This window comes from Miniopterus natalensis, chromosome 5, assembly GCF_054644295.1.
Source record: "Miniopterus natalensis isolate mMinNat1 chromosome 5, mMinNat1.hap1, whole genome shotgun sequence".
Lineage (NCBI taxonomy): Eukaryota > Metazoa > Chordata > Mammalia > Chiroptera > Miniopteridae > Miniopterus > Miniopterus natalensis.
Window position 1 is genome coordinate 72,261,312 of NC_142085.1, and position 22,815 is coordinate 72,284,126.

General features: G+C 40.0%; 1 protein-coding gene across 1 annotated transcript in view; it reads left to right on the plus strand.

The window, feature by feature from the left end:
- Nucleotides 1-310: 310 nt before the first annotated feature.
- Nucleotides 311-22,815, plus strand: part of BPIFA2 (BPI fold containing family A member 2) — a 111,293-nt gene continuing 88,788 nt past the window's right edge. The window contains 2 exon segments of the mRNA XM_087817770.1: nt 311-453; nt 1,506-1,566. Coding sequence (XP_087673896.1) covers nt 311-453; nt 1,506-1,566 — 204 coding nt within the window.

A 22,815-nucleotide genomic window follows, 5' to 3' on the forward strand; every position in this document is an offset into this window, starting at 1 on the left:
CACCTGGAGGGCTGTGGAAACACAGATCACCGGCAGGTCGTTTGGCTTCTGATTCCCTAGGTCCTGGGGGGGGGGGGGGTAATTTGCATTTTTAACAAGTTCCCAAATCCTGCTGCTGCTACTGGTGCAGTCTTGTTCAGTGTTAAAATGTCAAGGATGCCTTCGGTTACTGGCCTAAAGGCTTCTTAACAAAAGATCTCAACTTCTATGGCTCCATGAAGATGTACATTTTATTGCTTTTTCTAACCTGCTCCCCACCTCATGTGGGAAGAATGAGGTAAGAGGACCAGGCCTGAAAGCAAGCATCGTGATGAGATGCGGTGCAAGAGGCACGCAGGTGGCTGTGCTTGAGGCTGAACTATTATCACAGAGGAACAGGGGATGCATTGGCCGCCGGGAGACTGTTTATACAAAGAAACGGCTTGGCCTGGAATGTGAAGGACCTGCCCGTATGTAAGAAAGCTGCTTTCAAACGGAATGGATAGTGCTAGTCTTTGAAGGTCTGGGCAGAATCCCAATTTTTCTGCCTTTCTTTCATATGCCACATGTTAATTTGTCTTCAAGATGCACTTTCTCTGAAAAGCAGATGGCCAGAAGTGTGAAATTTTGGTGGTATTAAGTGCTATCATTTTTGTCATCACCAATGTTTTCAGTAAAACCAGAGACTTCATTGATTAAATAACTCACTGAGCAAGGCTGTGCTTTTGAACTTTGAAACTAATGAGAAGAGAAGGAATGTGCTACAACCACTTTTTTTTTATTGTGGTAAGAAAAAAACCCCACATAGCATGAAATTTACCGTCTTAATCATTTTTGAGTGTATGATTCAGTAATGTTAAGTATATTCACATTGTTGTGCAACAGATCTCTAGAACTTTTTCATCCTGTAAACCTGAAATTCTAACAGCTTAAACACTAATTCCACACACCCTTCCCTCTAGCCCTAATTCCAACCCCCCTTCCCTTTAGCCCTTCGGGGCTGCCTTTTTTCTGCTTTCTATTTCTATGTTTTGACTATTTCAGATACTTCATGTGAGTGAAATCCCACACTATTTGTCCTTGTGTGCCTGGATATTTTCATTTAGCGTAATGTCCTTGAGGTTCATCCATGTTGTAGCATGTGACAAAATTTCTCTTTTGTGAGGCTGCGTAGTATTCCATTGTACGTATAAACCACATATTCTTTATCTACTCACTCGATGATTGATGGGTTGCTTGCTTCTGCCTCTTGGCTAATGTGAATAATGCTGCAATGAGCATGGCTATGCAAATGCCTCTTAAGGCTCTGCTCTTGAATTCTTTTGCAAATGTACCTAAAAGTAGGATTGGCTGAATCACAGGTTCATTCTATTTTTAATGTTTTGAGGACCCTCCATACTGTTTTCCATAATGGCTGCACCATTTTGCATTCCCACTAACAATGCACAAGGATTCTGATTTCCCCACATCCCCATCAACACTTTTTTATTGCCACTAACTTTTGGGGTTTTTTGCTTATTTTATAGTAGCCACGCTAATGGGTCTGCTTTGATAACGCTTGTGGATTTGGCTTGCATTCCTCAAATGGTAAGTGATCCCGAGCATCTTTTCATCTGCCCGTTGGCCATTTGTATATTATCTTTGGAGAAATGTTTATTCAAATGCTTTTCCATTTTTAAATTCAGTCACAGCCATGTGCCACATAACAACATTTTGCTAAACAACGGACTATATACTAGCGTGGTCCCATAAGATTATAATGGAGCTGAGCAATTTCTATCGCCTAGGGACAGCGCAGCCATCGTAATGTCTAGTGCAACACATTACTGTTCTGTGCCTGTTTGGGTCTGTGGATAGTAATGCCATCGGTTAGCAATGCCTAGAGGCAACTCACCTGGGCCCTCAGCCGCCTCCCCTTTCTAAATCGGTGTGATGACTGGACCGACCCTTGTGTTTCTTCTTATTTATGATTTCAAGACTCCCTTCAGCAATAACCATTAGGAAACTTTGAAGGAAAAAAAGAGTTTATTACTTACAAGCCCTGGATTATATGATGCATGCCAGGGGCCACACAGTGAGTTTGAGGGCAGTGTAGGGGGGTAGAGAAGGGGTTGTGTTTTTATTGGGGTTGAGCATGGGACCTCTGGTTTCTTTACTGGTGGATTTAAAACATAAGAGAGAGAATTCAAAGCGTGGAAAGAGAAAAAAACAAGTGGCCCAAATGTTCAGTGATTAAAATCAAGATCTCTAAAACAAAGAAGCCTCCGTGGGGGTGTTAGCATAGGTAGATAGCTAGCTATTAATAAAGGAAGGGAGTAAATGGAATTAGACATTAATCCTAATAAATCAGGGAGCTGAATTGGACATTGGGCCTGATTTACTAGGAAGCTATAGCATTCACAGACTCCCCAGGTAACTGCTGCGTTCTCCACTGAAGGGATTTAATTAACCCTGAGCAATTCCCTAGGGAGCGGGAAGAATCTCCCCAGGGGACAACCTGCCAGATAGTGGGGATTATCAGGGGTGGGAATAAAATAGTTGGGGGAAATTTCTTTGCTAGATGCATGCACAGTAGAAACTAGATGACGAAGCAGAACTTTGAGGCATACACAGTAGAAGCCAAAATGACCACATAAAGCTGTGGAGTCTAGCCTGGAAGAGACTAGGGGAAAGTCTAGGGGAAAAGACCAGATTGGATAGGGTAGGATCCTGCACAAGCCAGGGAAGGATTAGGAAAGAGATTGGTTAGTTTGAAAGAAAGCCTGCTCTCGCCCAAGCTGGAGGTAATATAATTAAAGCTTAACAAAGGCCCCTCTTGGTGGCCCGTGTTCGGCTGTTTGTTGGGACTCATTGTCTCTCTGTAGCAGCTGCACAGCTCTGAGCACGCTCCAAGCCTGCCAGCGAGGGCGCAGGAGCGACGGGCCTCAGCGTGGGCCTGGGTGTGGCAGTGCAGTCAGGAGCAGAGGCTGTGCCCGGCTGCTGGAGCCCGGGGCGAAGGCATGGCGGCTCTGGGTTCTCACCCTCCTGGTGGCCGCTTAATGCGCACCAGGCCCAGGACTCGCTCCATAGCGAGATGGATCTGAGCTCTTGATTTTTTGTGTGTTTTATTTTTTTAGAATAAGTTCCTCACTTATAAAATGGGGATATTGAAGTAACGTATGTAGCATATATTAGGCAATCTATGAATCTATGTGGGTTCATCTCTGTGGCAGATTTTAAAAAATGGTCAGAAATTATTTCCTGCCCTGGGTCCGTAGTAACTTTGAACTTCTTCCGATCAAGTTTTTCTCCGGCCCTTTTGTTTGAACTCATCCTGTGACTTGCAACTGACCAGTGGGACATTTGCAAGTGTTATACAAGCAGAAACAGGAAAAAATACTTGTGCTTTGGGACCCACTATCTTAATATTCTTGTAACATGTCTTCCACGTGAATAAGCCCAAGCTAGCCTGGTAGGGAATGAGAGCTGATGTGGAGAGAGGCCCCAGGCACACCAGCGAAACTTGGTCCAGACCAGAAAGGTTGCCCAGCTTCGATCAGCACAAATTACCAATTGGCAGAATTGTGTGATTAATAAATGGTTGTTGTTTAAAGACACTAAATTTTAGCATGGCTTGGTAATTCAGCAAGAGCTACCTTACATAATGTCCAACCAGGAAGGTGTCCTGAGAACAAACTTTGGGGCAATTATAACTTTTTAAAATAAAGATGACATATAATCGTCTTCTAAAGAGACATCAAATGGGATCTATTAGTCTCCATTTCACTCACCTGATTAATAACCTAGGTAACCAACCATGCTGGCCGCCAAACCTAGATCTTCCTCAAAAAATGTTTACACTTGAGACTTATGGAGAAAATTGATTCATAGTCTGATTTAACTTTTATGCGATGCCAGGGGGTCTCTTTTGAATTCCATTTTATATGCTAAATTAAACAATCTGGAACATTTTATTACACTTATTTGGTTTTTATTTCTTATTTTTCATTCGTGCAAGCTCCTGACAGCCCACATCAAACAGAAACTTAAAGGCCCAACACGTGGTTACCCAAATGTAGATGCTGACCTGGTCTTGGTTTGTCCACACTCCATTCATGAGCATGTACCTCATCACTCATTCATTCATTCATTTCCTCCGCAAAATATTTGTCACTTTCTTTTTAAACAAAGACATCCTGTGCTAGGTGCTAAGAATACAAAAATGAGTGAGCATAGCCTTTGCTTTCAAGGGGCTCTAATACAAATAGGGACACTTCAACAGTTAAGTGCTACAGTAGAGATGTGAAAAGGTATGGTTTCAAAAACATAATGAGAATGCATTTTGACCCACTTCATCTTAAATTTCTGAAATAATAATTTCAGAATTCTGGAATTGTGCAGGTTCTGCTTACTGACCCCTAAGACACAAAGAGGAACTGGATGTGTAAGTGGAAAACAGCAAACTGATTTCCAAAAGGCATGACTCCCTCATTCAACCCAAATTTCTGGGGGTTTCTGCCTTTAAACCAGCTTGGACTGCGACATGTCAGTTCTTTTATACTGTGTCGTAAGCCACAAGGATTCCAAAGAAGACAAACGACATAAAACATGAGGGATGTGGAAGCCTGGACCCTCAAATTCTTCTATAGTTTCTCAGGCAGCTTCTCTTTCAGTACCTGACCTGCTTTGTTTCAGATCCACCCCCTTTTGTGCCTCTCTGTTTGAATTTTATATCCCAGTCCTTGACTCTTACCTTTAATACTGGCTAAAACACCCCTAATGTTTTATTTCTGGTAATTAACTCTAGAATCACAATTCCAACTGTGCCTTAGTGCCAGTCCCAGGCCTGGGGATACTGCTGGTCAAGCTCCCCCGGCCCCCTCTCCTGTGGGAAGGGGGGGAGACGCTTCCTTGTGGTAGTGGCACCACCTTCTCTGTCTAATCAGCCTCTAGACAAATTACCATGTGCACCTTTCCTTATTACACCTTCGGCCTTATTACACCTTTCCTGTCCGTGTCTCCCTACATGGACAGGTTCTCATTCCTATTGCTCCTGTCCAGTGTCGTCATGCTTGTTCGCTCCCTACTTCTCACACAACCATTCTTCCAAATAACGTGCCCAGTGTTCCAGACATCGCCAGCCTCCTTTCCCAGTTTTTTTGTTTTTCAAATATATCTTTATGGACTTCAGGGAGAGGAAAGGAGAGGGAGAGAGAGAGAGAAACATCAATGATGAGAGAGGCATTGATTGGATGCAGCCCACAACCCAGGCATGTGCCCCGACCGGGAATCGAACCCCGATCGCCTGGATCCTAGGTCAACGCTCAACCGCTGAGCCACGCCCGGCCGGGCTCCCTGTTCTTGATCCCCATGTAAGTGAACGCCTCCTCCCTCCAGGATTCAATACCTGCCGAGGAAGGCTGACTGATCCCTAAGTATAAGAGAATAACTCTCGAGCACATTTGATACAAGTTTTAGGATTCCAAAAACTCTGGGGGAAGAAGTTAAGGGTGGCTGGAATTCCCAAAGAGCAGGAGCAAGCTAATCTGTTTACCTGCAAGTCGGCATCATTTGAGAAAAACGGGTTTCAGTAATCAATGAGCAAAACCCGGATACTCAGAAAAGATTCGAGGGCAAGTGAGAAAATTTAAAGTACCCCCTTCATCTTTTTTTTCCCCAGCAACGAACACAGTACCTGACACTGGGAACTAAATAAGTATTTGTTCACTGACTGATTAGAGTGACTCCTCTCAGAGGCCAAAAGATATAGGACCAAAGCTTTGAGGGCAAAAGAACTGGCTGTAGCTGAGGGAAAACATGTCACATAAACTCGACAAAGCCTAAGGAGTGAGATAAGAATGAAGAGGTTCCTTCAGTGGGTTCCCAAGAAAGCCTCATACGGTGTTTCCTTAGAAGTACCTCAGTTATTGTTAAAATTTATTTCGTTTAGGCCAAAAAAATCCATATACCCCTTACTTTCATCTTTCCCTTCACTATTACTCAAGCTGAAGTCTTCTTGTGGCACTACTACAAGGGAACGCCAGAGGGCATGCCACTTTAACTGTTTGGAATCCCTCTCAAATCCAAGCTCCGATTTTACCAAATCCCAATGGCCTGGATGAAATCATCTAAGAACTATTGCACAGAATAAAATTAAAAGCAACATACCTTGCAGAGAAATTGCTGTGTAATTTATCCTTCAAGATGAATATTTTATTTTGCACAGAATTTGTGCAGGCTGCATATATACTGAGGATTATTCCAAGTCTAAACGGGGGCCCAGTACAAATCATAAGATCCTGAGGGTCTTTAAAGCTCTAGAAAACTGCACTTTGCTTTGTAATGTGGCAACTTTCCTGCTGGGAACAGGCTTCTTTTCTGCAACTATCTACTAGAGAAGTGTGATATTGTTACAAAGATCTAGGAGGAGCAATAGTTTTGGGAAAAAGAATTACAGGAAACACGGACATTGCGATAGAAAATCGAGTATACATTTACATGTATGTGTGTGCATGTATATGTATATATGCATATGTGTGTGCATGTGTAGATTTGTACAAATTATGTGTTCTGCAAACAAGGATGACCATTCTCTCAAACATTAAACTTACAGATATGTTATCATCATTCTCTGACTACTGATTTAGAGCAGTTTCACTGGGAAGTGGGGATAAGAGCTTTGGTGACTAAAAGCTTAGCTCCCCTTAGCTGTGCCTGTGGGGTGTGTCACATATGGGGTGTGGGTCACCGGCTGTCCTAAAATGATGTTTCAAGCCAGCTCCCATCCAGTGGCCACCTCAGCTCTCCCTCCAGCTACACTTGGCCCTATCATTCTTACTCTAGCACACCTGGTTTAATTATGCTTCACATTAATAAAACTTTGTCTAAAAGTACCAGAAATTAAGCATTAAAAGCTATAATGCTTAGTTAAAGTCTAATTTTCTCCTGATATCTTAACCTCCTCACAGAAAGGTATGGCCTTGATATCCTTAAACCTCTATGAAAGAGAAGCTAAGACATTTCCTTTTTTCCCACACCCTGAAATTTTATTTTCTGTGAAGCTACATTTAATATTCAGAAACTATTCTGTGATTTTTCATAGGATGGCAGTTAGAGGATCTGCAAAATGCAATTGACTTAAAACATACAAGCAGTGGAGGGATTTTAATCTATAAAATAAAGTCCTCTCAAACCCTCCAAATTTTAAGTACCTTTAAAAACATTTTAAAATTAAGAAAATAATTTATTGAATTCAAATAGTCAGTGCTTACTGGTTACTCTTAATATTAGCAAAATTATAGGAGGTTCAGCTAAATAAAATCTATAACAATCTGGGACTTGAGAAGAGTATATTCATTATTTCTATAGATGCCAAGGAACAAATATCCTACCTGCAGAGTCAATTAATTAATCAAAATTGCTGCTTCAAAAATTAACTATTTGGAGTGTCTTGGTAGAGCTCACATTTTAATGTATCGGAAGATTGGAGATTTGATACCTACCTAATCTCGACTCTAGAGACTAATGCTCCCTTATCCAATTTCCCTGAACGTCCATTTCCAAACCTGAACCAACAATTAGAAAAAGAACAAATATAATTAAATAAAAATATAAAATAGATTCAACTTTATCACCAAAGAGATGCTCTTTACAATGTATTATATATGAAAAATAAAAATAATGTGTTTTTAAATCAATGAAATATCCAGTTTTAATGAGGAAGGGATGAAACTGGTATATTCACACACTGCTAGTTTTAATATATATTCATTCCAGCAGTTATTTCGAAAAGCGATTTTAAAGTACAATTTGAAAGGCAAAATTCTATTCATTCAGAGGGTCAGTAAGTCCTCCCTGAGTGCTCCCGTGCACCGAGGTACCGGTGGCTGGAATTACATGACTGGCCTGAAGCAACACAGTGGCCCTGTCCTCAGTGGCTTGTGCTCTGGCATTATTTTAAATGGAAAGGAAACAGCACATTCCCTGATATTCTCTGAATATAATCTATATGCCCAACAATTGGAAAGCCAACAATTAAATTTTAGCTTATTAGTATCCTGTAAGACCATATAACCACTAAAAAGAGAATTATGAATATAGCAATTAGACAAGTGCCTCTGACATAGTATCTGCTGAATGAAAAGATGGGACTTGATAGCATGCCATGCTTATGAAACCAAGTATGTGTGGATAAAGTCTGGCAGGGACACAGAATCTAAGAAGTAGATGAATTCAGTGTTTCCATTGTGTCCCCATTTTTGGCGTCACAGTGGTTTTATGTAATAATCTGAAAGTATTAATGACAGAAAAATAACACTTTCCATAAATGACAGCACAGGACTTGCCGTGCTTCTCTCACAGGATTCTTCTAAAAACTTCTGAAATGAGGTTTCATGAGAATTCTGTACATATCTTTAAAAATTGAATTTTGATTACTTTTTGGAAATAATTTTATCTATGAAATCATTTTTTGCTACTCATGTTCATCTAAGCATACATTGTATCTCATATTTTTTCTATTATACCTCTAATTAATAATAATATTAATATCCTGGGGTCAAATGAGTGTGAAAATGCCAAGCTAATAGATATAAAAGTACTTAAAAACCTGTAAAATGCCTTGTAAGTGTAAGATTTTATTACTATAATGAATGGTCTCTTGAATCATCGCTTTCTGTTGTTTATACTAAGAGGATTGGTTTAGTAAGATTTTTCACTTGAAAAGATCTTTCTTCTGCTCCTCTTTTTGAGTAAGAAAAATCGACTTCCCCCAAGGAGTGTGAAGACACAGTTGGTTTTTTGTGTGTAAAAGAGATTTGGGGATGGCGGATAAAGCAAGCCCTCGGGTGGCGAGGACTGTAAGCGTGGGAAGTGTGTGCAGGGTGGCCCGCAGGGTCCCACGGTGTGCGTCCCCTGAGCCTAGACACGCAGGAGGGGCCGTTTGGATGCGATTCCCCTGCGAAGAAAGCAGCTCTGAAATGAGAAAGGAGAAGCGTGCAAGGGGCAGGCAAAGCAGACCTGGGCAGTGCGTCTTCAGCGTTTGAGAAAGGGAGATGGGAACAGTAGTCTCAGGGACTTCTTTTTCCTACGAGAACAGCAAGGACAAATTCAGGCTGCAAATTACTCAGAAAGTGGGGAGCTGTGGTTCTGTCCCCCTGGGCAGGGGGCTCGGGGACAGGACCCCCAGGGAGAGGGGAGCAGGCTGAGCCGCAGCTGGGAGGGCAAAGGGAGAGCTGGGCCCGCGCCAGGCTATCTGGCTCCCCCTTTCCAATCACAGTTTCATGTCTTGTCCGTCGCTGGTCAGGACAGATGACCCACCACATAATGTTGATGAGAAGTAGGCAGCTTGGCCTTCATGCGAATTGTAAGTGAACACTTTGTAAGTTTCCAAGATGTGTGGTGTTTAGTTTTTTGTATTCTTTTATCCTGTTATGGACACTGCCTTCCACTCCTTTGCTAAGAGTTTTGAAGATGAAGATTGGATTATGTCAAGAGTTTTCCCACCTCTGCTATAATTGTATAATATTTGTCTTTTTAGCCTATTAATATGTAAGTTGTTTTCCTTTTCCCGTGAAATATATTGTATTTCAGACATACAAGTATAAAAAAAGGTGAAGCCACCATTTGGCATAAGAATAAAAACTTAGATATATCTTTATTGATTTTGGAGAGAGGAAGAGAGAGGGGGAGAAAAAATAAATACATAAACAAAAATGTAGCATTAAAATCAAGCAGAAATATATTTTTACTTGATCAAATTTTCTTGTTTCTCAAAGATAATTGTTACCCTCATTTGAGCTTTATCATTTCCAACCATTTCTTTACACTTTAATTAGAATGTATTGCACCTCTCTCTCACTCCCTAAGCAATGTTATAATATTTTTTTTGCATGTTTTTATGCTTTCTAGTGTCATGCTGTATGGATTCCTCTGCAACTTACTAGTTTCTCTCAACATTATATTTGTAAAGTTTATTTAGTCACTCATTCATTCATTTCTTTTCATTGCTATATAGTAAGCCATTACATGGATCTATTATTACAATTTTTATTCATTCCTATGTTGTTCAACATTAAGGTGTTTCCTGTGTTCTTTTAGCATAAACATTGCTGTTTTGAATAATTCTGTATATTTTCTTTAGATATATGACTCAGTTTCTCTAGGTATATAGTGCACATAGAATTTCGGAGTCCTAAGGTGTATGTATTTTATCAAATCTCTCCGAAGTTGTTTTAACAAATCATACTGCAATGGAAGCGTATAGTCTTAATGTTGTTTTTCATATTCCATGAGAATAAGTAAGCTAACCAAAGAGGTTCAGGTTGTAATAAAGAACAAAAGGCATTTAATTGAGCAAAAGGATTGCAATCCAGTAGACACAGATTCAAGTGGCAACTCAAGAGGGGAGAGAACAAATAAAAGCAGGGTTTATAAAGGCAAACCCAGAAAATGCAATTCTTTCATACAAGTGAAAGACTGATGGCTATGTTTACAGGGCTGGGTTAGTGCCAAGTATGCAAATGAGGGAGTTGAAAACTACAGGGAAGGAGTAGAGCCCATATTTGTCCACGTAACAGTTGTTCCAGGATGTTAATGGCTCAGCCAGGAGCTGAGTTTAGCAGCAGGTTAGCAACATAACAGCAGCTCTGAGAACTGAGGCACAGGATGTGCACAGGCCCCACTTTCTTAGTAACTTCCTGACTCTCTTTCAAGTAACTCTTTTAGCAATGCTTATGCCACTTTATTTTCTCCATTGTCAAATATCCAAGTGTCCCCACCCAACCCGATGACTATGCAATTGCGTATCTTTTTTATTTTCCTCTACAGATCTCAGCTTTCCAGCAAATGTATTTTCATTTGTTTATTGGTCATATAACAAACCCTCTTCTTTTAATTTGCCTGTTCATGATTATGTTCATTTGTCTATCAATTGTCCTTTATTGGTTGATGTTTAAGAGTTATATATGTGTTCTGTATATTAATCCTTGTTATATATATGCATTAAAAACCTTCCATGTATTTTTTTAAAGTTTCAGTGTTTTCTTTTTAAATTAGACCTTAAATAAACCTTCAATTTTGTGTTTGTAAATGTGTGTGTGTGAGAGAGAGATCCAGTTTTAATATTTTTCCTTCTGCAACAATTATGTCAGCACCATTTCCTGAATCGTTATTATTTTCCTGTTCATCTACAAACCTTTCCACAAAGAAAACTACAATCAGGTGGCTGTTTTGGTTAGTTCTATGAAACATTCGAGGGGTAATACCAATAAAGCTACACAAATTTTTTTCAGAAGATAGAGTAGGTAGAAACCCTTTCTAACTCTAGCTTTTGGTGTCAGCATACTTCTGGTATCAAAACCCAACAAAAACATTGTAAGAAACAAAGTATTAGCAAATTGAATCCAGTAATATCTGAAAGCAATACATAAGGACCAAGTGGAGTTTATCCTAGGAATTATAATGTCCTTCTCAGAAGTTAAACACAGACACCTCTGTGGTTGAAGCCTGATTCTGTGTGTGCTTCCAGGGAGGTTAGGAAACTAGGACTGAAGATCTACTAGATCAGAATTTGCATCCAGATGTCTTTGACTGAAGTACGGATGGGGGGAAGCTAGCTAGAGTCCTTTTAAGGGAAGCCAAATACTCTTAGCTGTGAAAAAAAAGATCAGTTTTTGGAGTCATTTACCCTCATTTTTGAGAGTGCTAAAATGAAGTTTTCAAATATATGTTTTGAATGTTGCCAACTTTTACTCTTCCTAGATATAGGTTAGTCTAGTTCATTATTTATAGCAACAGTGACCACTCCATTTATCAACTTGTTTCTGGTTCCTTCCAATGGTGATTTCTCCCATTACCTTGACCTGTGCTCCACTTTCCCAGGGGCTGAAGCCAACTGCTAGATGCAATGCTACAAATAGCAGGGAAGCAGAGCCTTTTACAAGAATTGCTAAGGCTTTATTGTTGCAATTCCAGCTTCCCTGCCTCTGCTATTTCACCCTATAATTCAGATGTATCTGGGGGAGTTGGTGGTCTAAGGAATGAAGAAACTTTATGAGAAAGAACTAATTTTAAGGAAAGAAGAAAGAGTTGAGTAGGACAGTGGAGGCTGGAGTATTTTTCATATTAGTCCCTAAGGTGGTCCTTATTTCTATCTAGTTTCCATGATCTAGTACCAGAATTTTAAAAATTACAAAGAAATCTAATTCCATTTTATTCAAATTAGAACATCTATGAGACAGGGAGATTCCCCAGCAGCTCTGTTTTGTAGTCTCGGCAGTGGAAGTCTAGCGAAGGCAGGGCCTGTTGGAGCCTGGTGAAGTACAGATGAACATACCTGGGCATGGATCCTGATCAACCAGTACCTAGGGGCAGAGGAAGAGAAGGCATCAGATTGCCCCTTGGGTGGCAGCCATCACTCAGCAGCCAGCTTGTAGAACTGGAGAATGGCAGGGAAATATGGTAATGGAGAAGCACCAGCAAGAGACAAGCATGAGCCTCCTTCTAGGGAGGCCCAGGCTATTCCAGAGCAATTTCAAATGGGCCAGAGCTCCTGGAACTTTCTTGTTGGAGAGAATTGAGGAGGGTGGAGGATCTTTTTAAAAAACACATCTGAATCTAAGGTTCATGAGTCAGTGAACAGAGGTTCCATTTGTATTCCCAATAAGTGTCTTGCTCATGATGGAGCAAGACATTAGCTATTTATTGATAATTATATATTTTTCTGCTCTGCAAACTAGGGGTGTAGATTGTAATTCTGGCATTGGGAAGAAACTACAAGGATGTGTTATAAACCACAGAGCCTCTGGTCTGGGAAAGAAATGAGCAACAGGACTAGAGTGGCTATTTGGAAACAAATTTTTTCAGCTAAGCATCAGCTCGGTCAACGCCAAATGGACTGCTGTTCTGGTTATCATGGATAGGACTATGGGCTGAATTCCAGCATGAAAGAAATGAGGTTGTTTAAAACAAAATAAAACAAAACAAAAAAAAAAACATGAAAAACTAAACAACTCAGTAGCTAAAACAAAAGTAAAATATGCTGTTTTTGCTACACAAGAGGTCTTGCCGAGAATTTTTGTTTTGTTTGTTCCTATTTACATAATAGACATTGATATTTATTTTGAATGGTATGGTTAACATGATGAGTGTTCATTTAGCCGTCAATTTGTGTGGTTAAATACAAGATGTCTCAATAAAATTCAAATGCCTGGATTAGCATTTTCCATAGACAGTTACATTTTTAATTGTGAGACATTGGAGTTTTATAAAACCCAAAACTGTAAGCTTTCTTACGGGTAGACGAATCCAATTGCATAGTGGATATTCTGGATATCTGACAGGCGATTTTTTTTCTCTCTTTGAAATTTCCAAAAATTCCTTAATCAATGGGTGTGAATTCCACGTACTTGCCTATAAGACTTTCTCAATAGTGGGGTTAAGTCTTCAGAACACAAAATGCCAAAACAAAGGCTGCAGGATAAGCATGCCAAAAATCAAATGGAAAAATAGAGATAAGAAAAATATTAAAAATTGCATTTTAAAAGCAAAAAAAAAATGATTGTACTTAATTGGAATGGTATAACTTTCAGGTCATTATCTTTTCCCCGAACTAGTGCAATAGTCTTTTTTTACAGTTCTCTGTTTCCAGCTTTCACTCACTCCAATCTCTCATACACTCTACCCACCAATTATCTTTCTGAAGTTCAACTCTAACTGTGTCATTCCTCAGCTCATAAACCTTCAATGACTCCTCATTATCTGAACAATGAAGTCCAAACTTGAGCAGGGCATTCAGTCTTCCAACTAGCTTTCCAATTCTGTCTTCCAATTTATGGTTCTTATAGTTCAATTCCCTTTAGAGTCCGATCGACTGGAACCACTCTTGTTTTACATGCACACCCTGGATAACCCTATCTCTAATTATTTGGTTCCCTTGTTTCCAACACTGGCAGTTTTTGTATATTTAATTTACAAACCTAGTTCACATGGGGTTTTATGCAGGAATAGTCCCACACCTGTATGGACTGGATTGTGTCCCATCAAAATTGATATTTGAAGCCTTAACCCGTAATGTGAATATATTTGGAAACAGGGCCCTTAGGGAGATAATGAAGGTTGAACGGAGTCATAAAGGTTGGAACATAATCCTATAGGACTGCTGGCCTTATAAGAAGGAGACGAAGAGACACCAGAGATCTCTCTCCCTCACACACACAGAGGAAAGGCCAGGGCAGGACACAGCAAGAAGACAACCCTCCACTAAGCAGGAAGAGCTGTGACCAGAAAACCGCTCTCACAGCACCTTGATCTTGGACTTCTACCCTCCAGATCTGTGAGAAAGTAAATTTATGTTGTTTAAGCCACCAGTCTGTGCTATTTTGTTATGGCAGCTCCAGCTGGCTAATTTACCACCTCCTCAGCAAACCCTCTCTGGTCATCACCATTTCCCTTCCTCTCTTCTCATGGCATTTAAAAAATATATATGTTTTTATTGATATTTTAGAGACAGAGGAAGGGAGAGGGTGAGAGAGAGAGAAACATCCTACTGGGGATTAAGACCACAACCAGGGTGTATGTCTTGACAGGGAATTGAACCAGCGACCTCTTGGTCATAGACTATGCTCAACCAACTGAGCCACACCGGCTAGGCCATGGCATTTTATTTGTATCTATATAATATTATTGATCACTTCCTAGCACTAATTATAGTAATTAAATGTGTTAATTAATATTAAGCCTGGCCTGAATGAGACAGAGTTCAGTCACTCTCTAATGTAAAAGCAATGTGAAGCATGCTGCTTAGGTCTGGTTTGTAGACGCCTTGCTCATAAGGACTTAGTCTATGTTTTGATTTGTCCAGTCTGACATTTCCATCCTGAGGGTCACCTGATCGTTCAAGAGAGCTGCTAAAGCTCAAACCGTATGTGTTCCAGGAAACAGGTCGGAGGAAGGAAGAAGGAAGGCAAAGGGCCCACCTCTCAAATCGGTCAGCTCTCCTTAGAAGGCCTTCCCAGACATCGCCAACAGCACTCTGCTTACATCTCGTTAACCAAGATCTAAAAATTATATGCAACACCTAACTGCAAGGGGTGTGTAGCCATTTAGCTGAACACTAGAAGAAAGAGATACTGATGCTAAATAGCAGTCTCTGCCATCTCTAAGTTTATTTTATCACTGCTAGAAGACTCTAAGTTCCTTAAGAGCATGCTAATTATACCTGTGCACTTGGAACATTTGACAGCACTAAGATTTTCATATATAGGACATTCCAAAATATTCGTTGAATGGATGAACTAATTGATATTAATTCACTTGAACTGTGCATGAAGGCCATGTAGGTAGAGCTTAACCTTTTCCTGCTGCCTACTGAGGCTTATGGAGCATCCTAAGTGTTCTGCATAGTAACACTGTCATTATGCATGTTGTAGTTTATGCTGAATTTTCTCAAGATCGAGGTTTTCACTCACTTCTTACAAGGGTCAGATAGTATATTTGTCTAAACTTCTCCACAGACAGCAAATTTTTGGCATGAGAGCACTTCCATTTTTTCTTACCTCCCTAAAGATTATAAGAGCAAAATGTTTCTTTTTAAACAAAGGAAATAATTTTCATACAGTTCCAGGGAGGGAAATGTGTCTCCGTACCTTCTAAATTTTTAGGACTTTAGTACCATCGGACAATCAGCCTCTATCTTTTCCTATGGATGGTGGTAAAATGGAGTGTATAAAATGCTACATTATTTTTTTGTTTTATTTAAAAAAAAACTACCCTCTTTTGGGATGATCCCAAGTGCAAAGTACTTACACTGTTCCTTAAATGTTCTTCCTCTTTTTTTTTTTTTGGCTTTTCTTCACCCTACTCCTTCCTACTGTAAAACAGCATTAAAAATCACAAAGGACGTGAAAGATGCATGAGATTGGCATAGGCGATGGCGTAGAGATACGGGAGGGGTAAATTCCCACTCTCCCAATTCCTGCTTCTATGTCCTGACTGGTGGAAGCACAAGGGGCGTCCAACAGAGGCGAGCTCAGAAATGGAATTAGGGGGCCAAGGCTTCTTCCTTGGCACCAGTTTCACGGCTGGACTCAACCAAGGGAAGCCTGACTCAATTGCTATTCCAATGGGCAAACGCTAGGCTTCCTTCAGGGTCTTCAAACCCACAGCTCTGCTCGCCAGGGCCCAAGTTTCCATTGAACGTTTCTCTACTAAAAGGCATTCCTCCAACGGAGCACCATCTCTGGCCTCCCGCCACTGTGCTATTCCCCTGTGAGCACAATTAGCACAGCGATATCCATACCTAGCAAGGGGGCTTGGCCAGGTCTATAAAAGCACCTACAGAAATAGAGGCATCTCGGTTTGTTTATCCTAACTCTTCCTTTCTCCAACGTATCCCGTCCGATCTACGGTAAATAGCAGATGTTGTTAATAACAGGGTGAGAGCCACTGATCTGCCCATTTTCCCAGGAGTGCAGCTGAAGGATATTCTGTGAGTGTGGTAACAAGTGACAAATTGTTCACGTGTATTTTCATGAAATGTTTTGACTGCTGAAGTTGTTCTATAGCAGTTCATTAAAAGACCCATAAAATATGTAAGTTTACATTCTATAAAAAGATCATCAGGAATTTCTTGGCTGATAGTATTCCTTCTATTGAGCATCTGTTTTCTATTTTCCAAAGGACTGTGGCAGTGGTTGTCCAACTGTATATTAAAAATAGTTGATTTAAGCTGGATGAAAATGTTGTAATTTCTTATTAAAGATTAGTAACCACCAATGAAGCTTGCTTAGAAGGCAACCAGCGATGTGTATGTAACACATCTGGTTTCAAAATATTAAAATATGATAAACACTCGCCGATCCAATCCATCTGTTCTCTCCATCTGCATAATTGTCGTATTTTTAAAACTAGGACATGCACCGAGTTTGACATCACACAAAGCTGAAAAATTTTGCTCCTTGATTTCTAGGCAGTAATGAATGATTGAGGTCAATTTTAGAGGAATGTCATGTTTATTATTGCATATGTAGGCATTCTGGAAAACTGGTTAAAACTCAATTCCAATATATGTAGACTGTCTTTGGAAGTTGTGAATGACATCAACTGCATAGAATGTTAAAAATCACAAGTTAATTTTTTGATTAAAGAGTGTCAAGAACTCAATAAAGACTATCTAATTTAATACTATTACCGGTAGCTAGCACTTACTGAATACTTAATTTGTGCCAGGCATTATGGTAAGCACTTCACAGGAATTTTTTCTTATAGTTATCATCGTAACCCTTACTAATCCCATTTTAGAAAAGAAAACTGAGGCTCAGACAGTTGGGAGTTTAGCCAAGGCCACACAGCTAGTGCGTAGTGAGACCATGATTCATTTTCGGGCAACAAGACTTCAGTGCCCATTCTCTTGCACCTTCTATGATAAGGCACATGAAATATCTTTTTAAATAATATCAGTCTTCTTAGCCTTAATAGTTCTTTCCTAAAAGCTATATCTCTCAAATGTTAAGAACTCCTTCCCCAACCAGCACCTCATCCTTAAATTCATTAAATGATAACATAGATAATGATGATAATAATTAACACCTGTGAGTGTTACTGTGTCTCAGGTATGGTTCTAAGCTCCTTACAAATTAACTCACTAATCCTCATAACTCTGCAAGATAGGTAAGGTTACAACTCTCACTTTTCAAGTCAGGAAAACAAGACATAAAGGGTTAAATAACTTGCCCAGGTCAAACAACTAAAAAATAAAGGTCCCAAAATTTGAACCTGGGAATTCCTGCTCTAAGCCTATACTGTATTTATGTACTGTGCTAGGCACGTGCTAGGTGCCATGCTCAGCGGTGCACAACATGAACCTTATCTCAACAAGCTTCCTCCGTGTCGTAGCATGTATGTATCAGAACTTTAGTGGTTTTTGTGACTGAATAATACGCCATTGTATCAATATACCACATTTGGTTTATCCATTTATCATCTTTCAATAAGCACTTGGGTTGTGTTTTCACCCCTAGGCTGTTGGGACTAATGCTGCTGTGAACATTGGTGTGGGAGGATCTGCTTGGATCCTGTTTTCAGTTATTTGGGGTGTATACCCAGGAGTAGAAGTGCTACGTCATAGAGTTAAAATGGCAAATTTTTATGTTTATATGTTTTTGGGTTTTTTAATTTTTATTTATTTATTTTTTAAATATATCTTTATTGATTTCAGAGAAAGGAAAGGAGAGGGAGAGAGATAGAAACATCAATGATGAGAGAGTCATTGATTGGCTGCAGCCTGCAACCCGGGCATGTGCCCTGACCGGGAATCGAACCCCGATTGCCTGGATCCTAGGTTGACACTCAACCACTGAGCCATGCCCGGCCAGGCAATGTTTACATGTATTTTTAACACAAGAAAATAATAGGAAAAAAACACACTGGGGACTCATTTTAATATAACAGAAATTTGGGCTAGTTGTTAAAGCAATATGATATGTGCTCCTTTGGTAGCATGTCCAAAGGGCTGTATGAGCGAGAGCATGCCCAACACTGCCTCTTTGGGGTGTAGGACTTCAGGGAAGACTTCAATAATAACACTTGGAAACATTCTTACAGGGTGAGGAAATATTCGCAGGTAGAGTGGGGGTGAAGCGGATCAAGAGGGAGGAGAAGGCATTTCCAGCAGAGGACTTCTTTTGAACAAAGGCTCAAAAATGTGCCGGGCCCAACCGTCATGGTTAATTTCATGTGTCAGTTTGAATGGGCCACCGAGTGCCCAAATATTTGGTCAAACATTATTCTAGGTGTGTCTGTGAGTGTTCAGATAAGGTTAGCATTTGAATCTGTACTCTGAGTAGGGCAGCTTCCTTTCCCCAAAGGGGTGGGCGTCATGAGTCAGTTGAAGGCCTGGATAGAGCAAAAGGACTGATCTTCCTGCAAGTGCAAGGAAACTCCTGCCTGACTGATGAGCTGGAACATCAGTGTTTTCCTACCTTTAGACTCAAACTGAAGCGACTGGGTCTTCCTGGGTCTCCAGTTTAACTGGAACTTAAACCTTTGGCTCTCCTAGGTCTCCAGGGTGCTGACCACAGATCTTGGGACTTCTCAGCCTCTATAACCCGGTCAGCCAATTCCTTATACTAAATCTCTTTTTGTATAAATATACATCTTATTGCTTTTGTTTTTGTGAAGAACGCTGACTAATACAGCAACATTTTGTAGTTTGGTGTGGCTGTGTCTGCAGGTGGGAAGGCTCTTGCATAGTTTCTAGATTAAGAAACTACACTCCCTTTTGACTCTCTTCTTTACCTATTATCTGTTTCCACAATCTGTTTACTCTTTTTCAAAATGATGTCTTAGCTGTCGAGTCCTTAATGTGACCCTCAAAGCCCTTTGGCATTTGACTCCATTCTAGCTTTCACCTCCCCCTTCATGCTTGTGCATAATTTGTGCTTCAGCCATGCTTGGCTATTACTGGAATGTCCCGTCAATTCACTTCCCTGACTCTATATTATAATTTGTTCATGCTTCATTCTCTGCAGGGATGTCCTTTCCCCATCTCTGAGTGATTATATCAGACGCATGCTTAAAGGTTTATGAAATAATGCAAGGTCATAGGGTAGAAAATTCTATCTGCTTTGTTTGTTTGCTCACTGCTGTATCCCCAATGTCTAGGATAGTGACTAGAATGGGAGAGAGAGAAAGAGAAGAGGAGAGGGGAGGGGAAGGGAGGGGAGGGGAGGGGAGGGGAGGGGAGGGGAGGGGAGGGGAGGGGAGGGGAGGGGAGGGGAGGGGAGGGGAGGAGAGGAGAGGAGAGGGGAGGGGAGGAGAGGAGAGGAGAGGAGAGGAGAGGAGAGGAGAGGAGAGGAGAGGAGAGGAGAGGAGAGGAGAGGAGAGGAGAGGAGAGGAGAGGAGAGGAGAGGAGAGGAGAGGAGAGGTATTATCTGACAGAATTCAGGACCTTAGCTGAGTTGTCAGAATGTTCAGTTCCACCCCCTACCCTTCCTGGTCTGGTCACATGAGCTCAAATGTATTCACATTTAGGTCACTTGCAACTGAAAAATGCTGTGGCCAATCTGCTATCTATAGAGGTTTAGTCATTAAAAATGTTGAAAGATATCTCTTGCAAAAACATTGGTCCCAAGGATGAGGGTCTCACATTCTCTACTGCCTCATGCTCTTCCCATCATTTAAGATAAGTAAACACTAAAATTCTTCTGTAATCACAGGACCACTTTGAGCCATGGAGGATATCTTATTTCTGAATAACTAAAAAGTAAAAAGAATATTCACGAAAAGCCGAAAGAAACACCTTGTAGTTAATTTATGAACCAACTATTCTTAAGATGGTTAACTACTCAACTACTCTTTCCATTTGAAATGAAGGCACTGCCTTGGCTCTTTTGTGTCTAAAATAATATATCTCATTATTAGTTTAATACTAATAACATGTTCACCAGTAGTTTAAAACAGGTCTCATTTTTTCACTGCTTATTAATTTATTATATTTGATTCCTCTGTACTATTAAGAAAAAATAATAGTCTTATTGCTTAGGACTTCTGTGATTATTTGTTTTCCTTTATAGAGTGTACTGAAAAAGTTTTCACATATTTTACATGTTCTAAGTGTCAAACATCCTTATTTAGTAAAGGACGCTCTTAGGTCTTCCAAGAGAACAGAAGCAGAGAGTAAGTCACCCCTAGACCTTGACCGAGCTGAGGGCTTGGACACAGGCAGCCTGCTGCTCAGCTCTTCCTTCCCTAGTTTTTACTCCCTTCGGCACTGTTGCCTCCCTCCTTCTAAAGACACTTTCACGGAAACACACAGGGCTTCCCAAAGCGGGTTTCAAAGCATTTCTCCTCAGCTAGGTGAATGAAGCAACCAACTGTCCTTAACGAGCCTAGGAATGGAGGTGACCTTGTGCTTTCTTTGGAGAGGTAGATTGGAGGGTTTCTGATACAGTGTTAATAGGTCGCTAGGAGAGTCCTTCCTGCTTTCATGGCTCCACAGCTGTTAGGATTAGAGGGATTTTTCAGGATAATACTTTCAAATTTTCCTCAACCAAAGAAAATATAGACATGATCTTTGGTGTTTAATAAACCAATGCATAAATTTCTTTCAATGTGATGTGATTTTTGCAGTGAAAAGGGAGTAATAAAATGATGATATGTAAGATTTTAATATTCCAGAATTCAGGGTTCAGTATTTACTGGTCTCTTTAGGAGTTCACAGTTTTTCTTCCATTCACCTTTTTTATTTTTTAATGGAAAAGGAATTCTTTCAGGTATTGATTAACAAGTTTGGTTATTAAAATATTTTATTTTCCAAAACTCCAATAAGGTTTTGCTGTGATAAAAGTAGATGAAAAATATCAGGAAGCTCATTTTTATTATTTATATGTCACTATATTCTCTTCATTCTCCCAGAGATAAACCTACCATGAAGAGTAGTATCTGAAATAGTTTTCAGTCTTTTGATATCAAAGGTCAGTCCAGCCATACTTTTGTTTATGGCACAGTGACATATCAAGAAGTAGACAAGTCAAGCCAGGAAATGCCACTTTTTTCAAATAGTAGTTTGATAGCAGGAAATTTTAAGGCTTTTTTTTTTTTTTTTTTAAATATATCTTTATGGATTTCAGAAAGAGGAAGGGACAGGGAGAGAGAAAGTTGAGACATCAATGATGAGAATCACTGATTGGCTGCCTCCTGCACACCCCTTACTGGGGATTGAGCCCGCAACTTGGGCATGTGCCCTGACTGGGAATCGAACCCCAATCTCCTGGATCCTGGGTCGATGCTCAACTGCTGAGCCATGCCCAGCCAGGCAAGGCTTCTTGATAGAGAAAAACACATTGTAGATTCCCATCCTATGTTTGCTTATGGGGTATTTTTCAAAAACTTCTCTATAATTACTTGTTCTGGTATTGGATCTTAGAGCCAGTGGAAATACAAATACCTTAGAATAATTGTTAAGAATATTCATTTTTCCCAAGCTCAGAGAGAAATAACAACTTTGTTGTTACCATTCCCTTCCTGTTACTGTTCTTATTATAAAATTGTGCAGAGAAAATTGTCTTAGTTCTAGCAGAAACAGAAATATGGCAGATCAGCAATTTCATGAAGGAAAGGACAGGATCTCCTCATTTATAGTGTACTAGATGTTTAATTAATAATTGTTGGAGGAAACATTTAGTGAATGGATGAATAAACAATTGAATCATAGATATACCGTAAAAACACAAACTGCCAAGAGTGTCATTTAGAAAATCTTATTACTTAGAGCAATACAGGTACCTCTTCTTCCCTCAAAATATAGGGTTTCCTGAATGTGATGCTGGACCTACAGTTAGAATCAACTGAGATGGGATGCAACATACCAAATGTGATTTTAGATATTCTTTACATAAATATGATACAATATAAATGGATGGCCATTTGTTTGTGTTGTTTGAATGTTCTCCCTAATGGAACCAGAAAGTACCTGATAACTCAGCATTTTCGGCCTACGAGACTATAGATTCTAAGTAGAAGAGCTGAACAACTATCTTTACTTAAATTGGGAGAAAAGAAACCCCATGGAAAAATACAAATGTAATCACTACAGAGCTATTCACTGATGTTTTAGCTACAGATTTTAAAAAAGAAGAAGAAGGAACAAAAATACTACAAGAGAAATGCTGAGGTTAGATCCAGGATAAAATGAATCATGTTTTAATGACTAAACAGTATCTTCGGATTATGGAAACACAAATGCATTTATGTCAAGATATGTGGACTCGGGTCAACTACACTGGATGATCAGTGTCTTGACAGGCCGCTTTTCTTACAAACCAACTTTGGTTTCCCTTTTACAACAAGTGTTATTCTTGC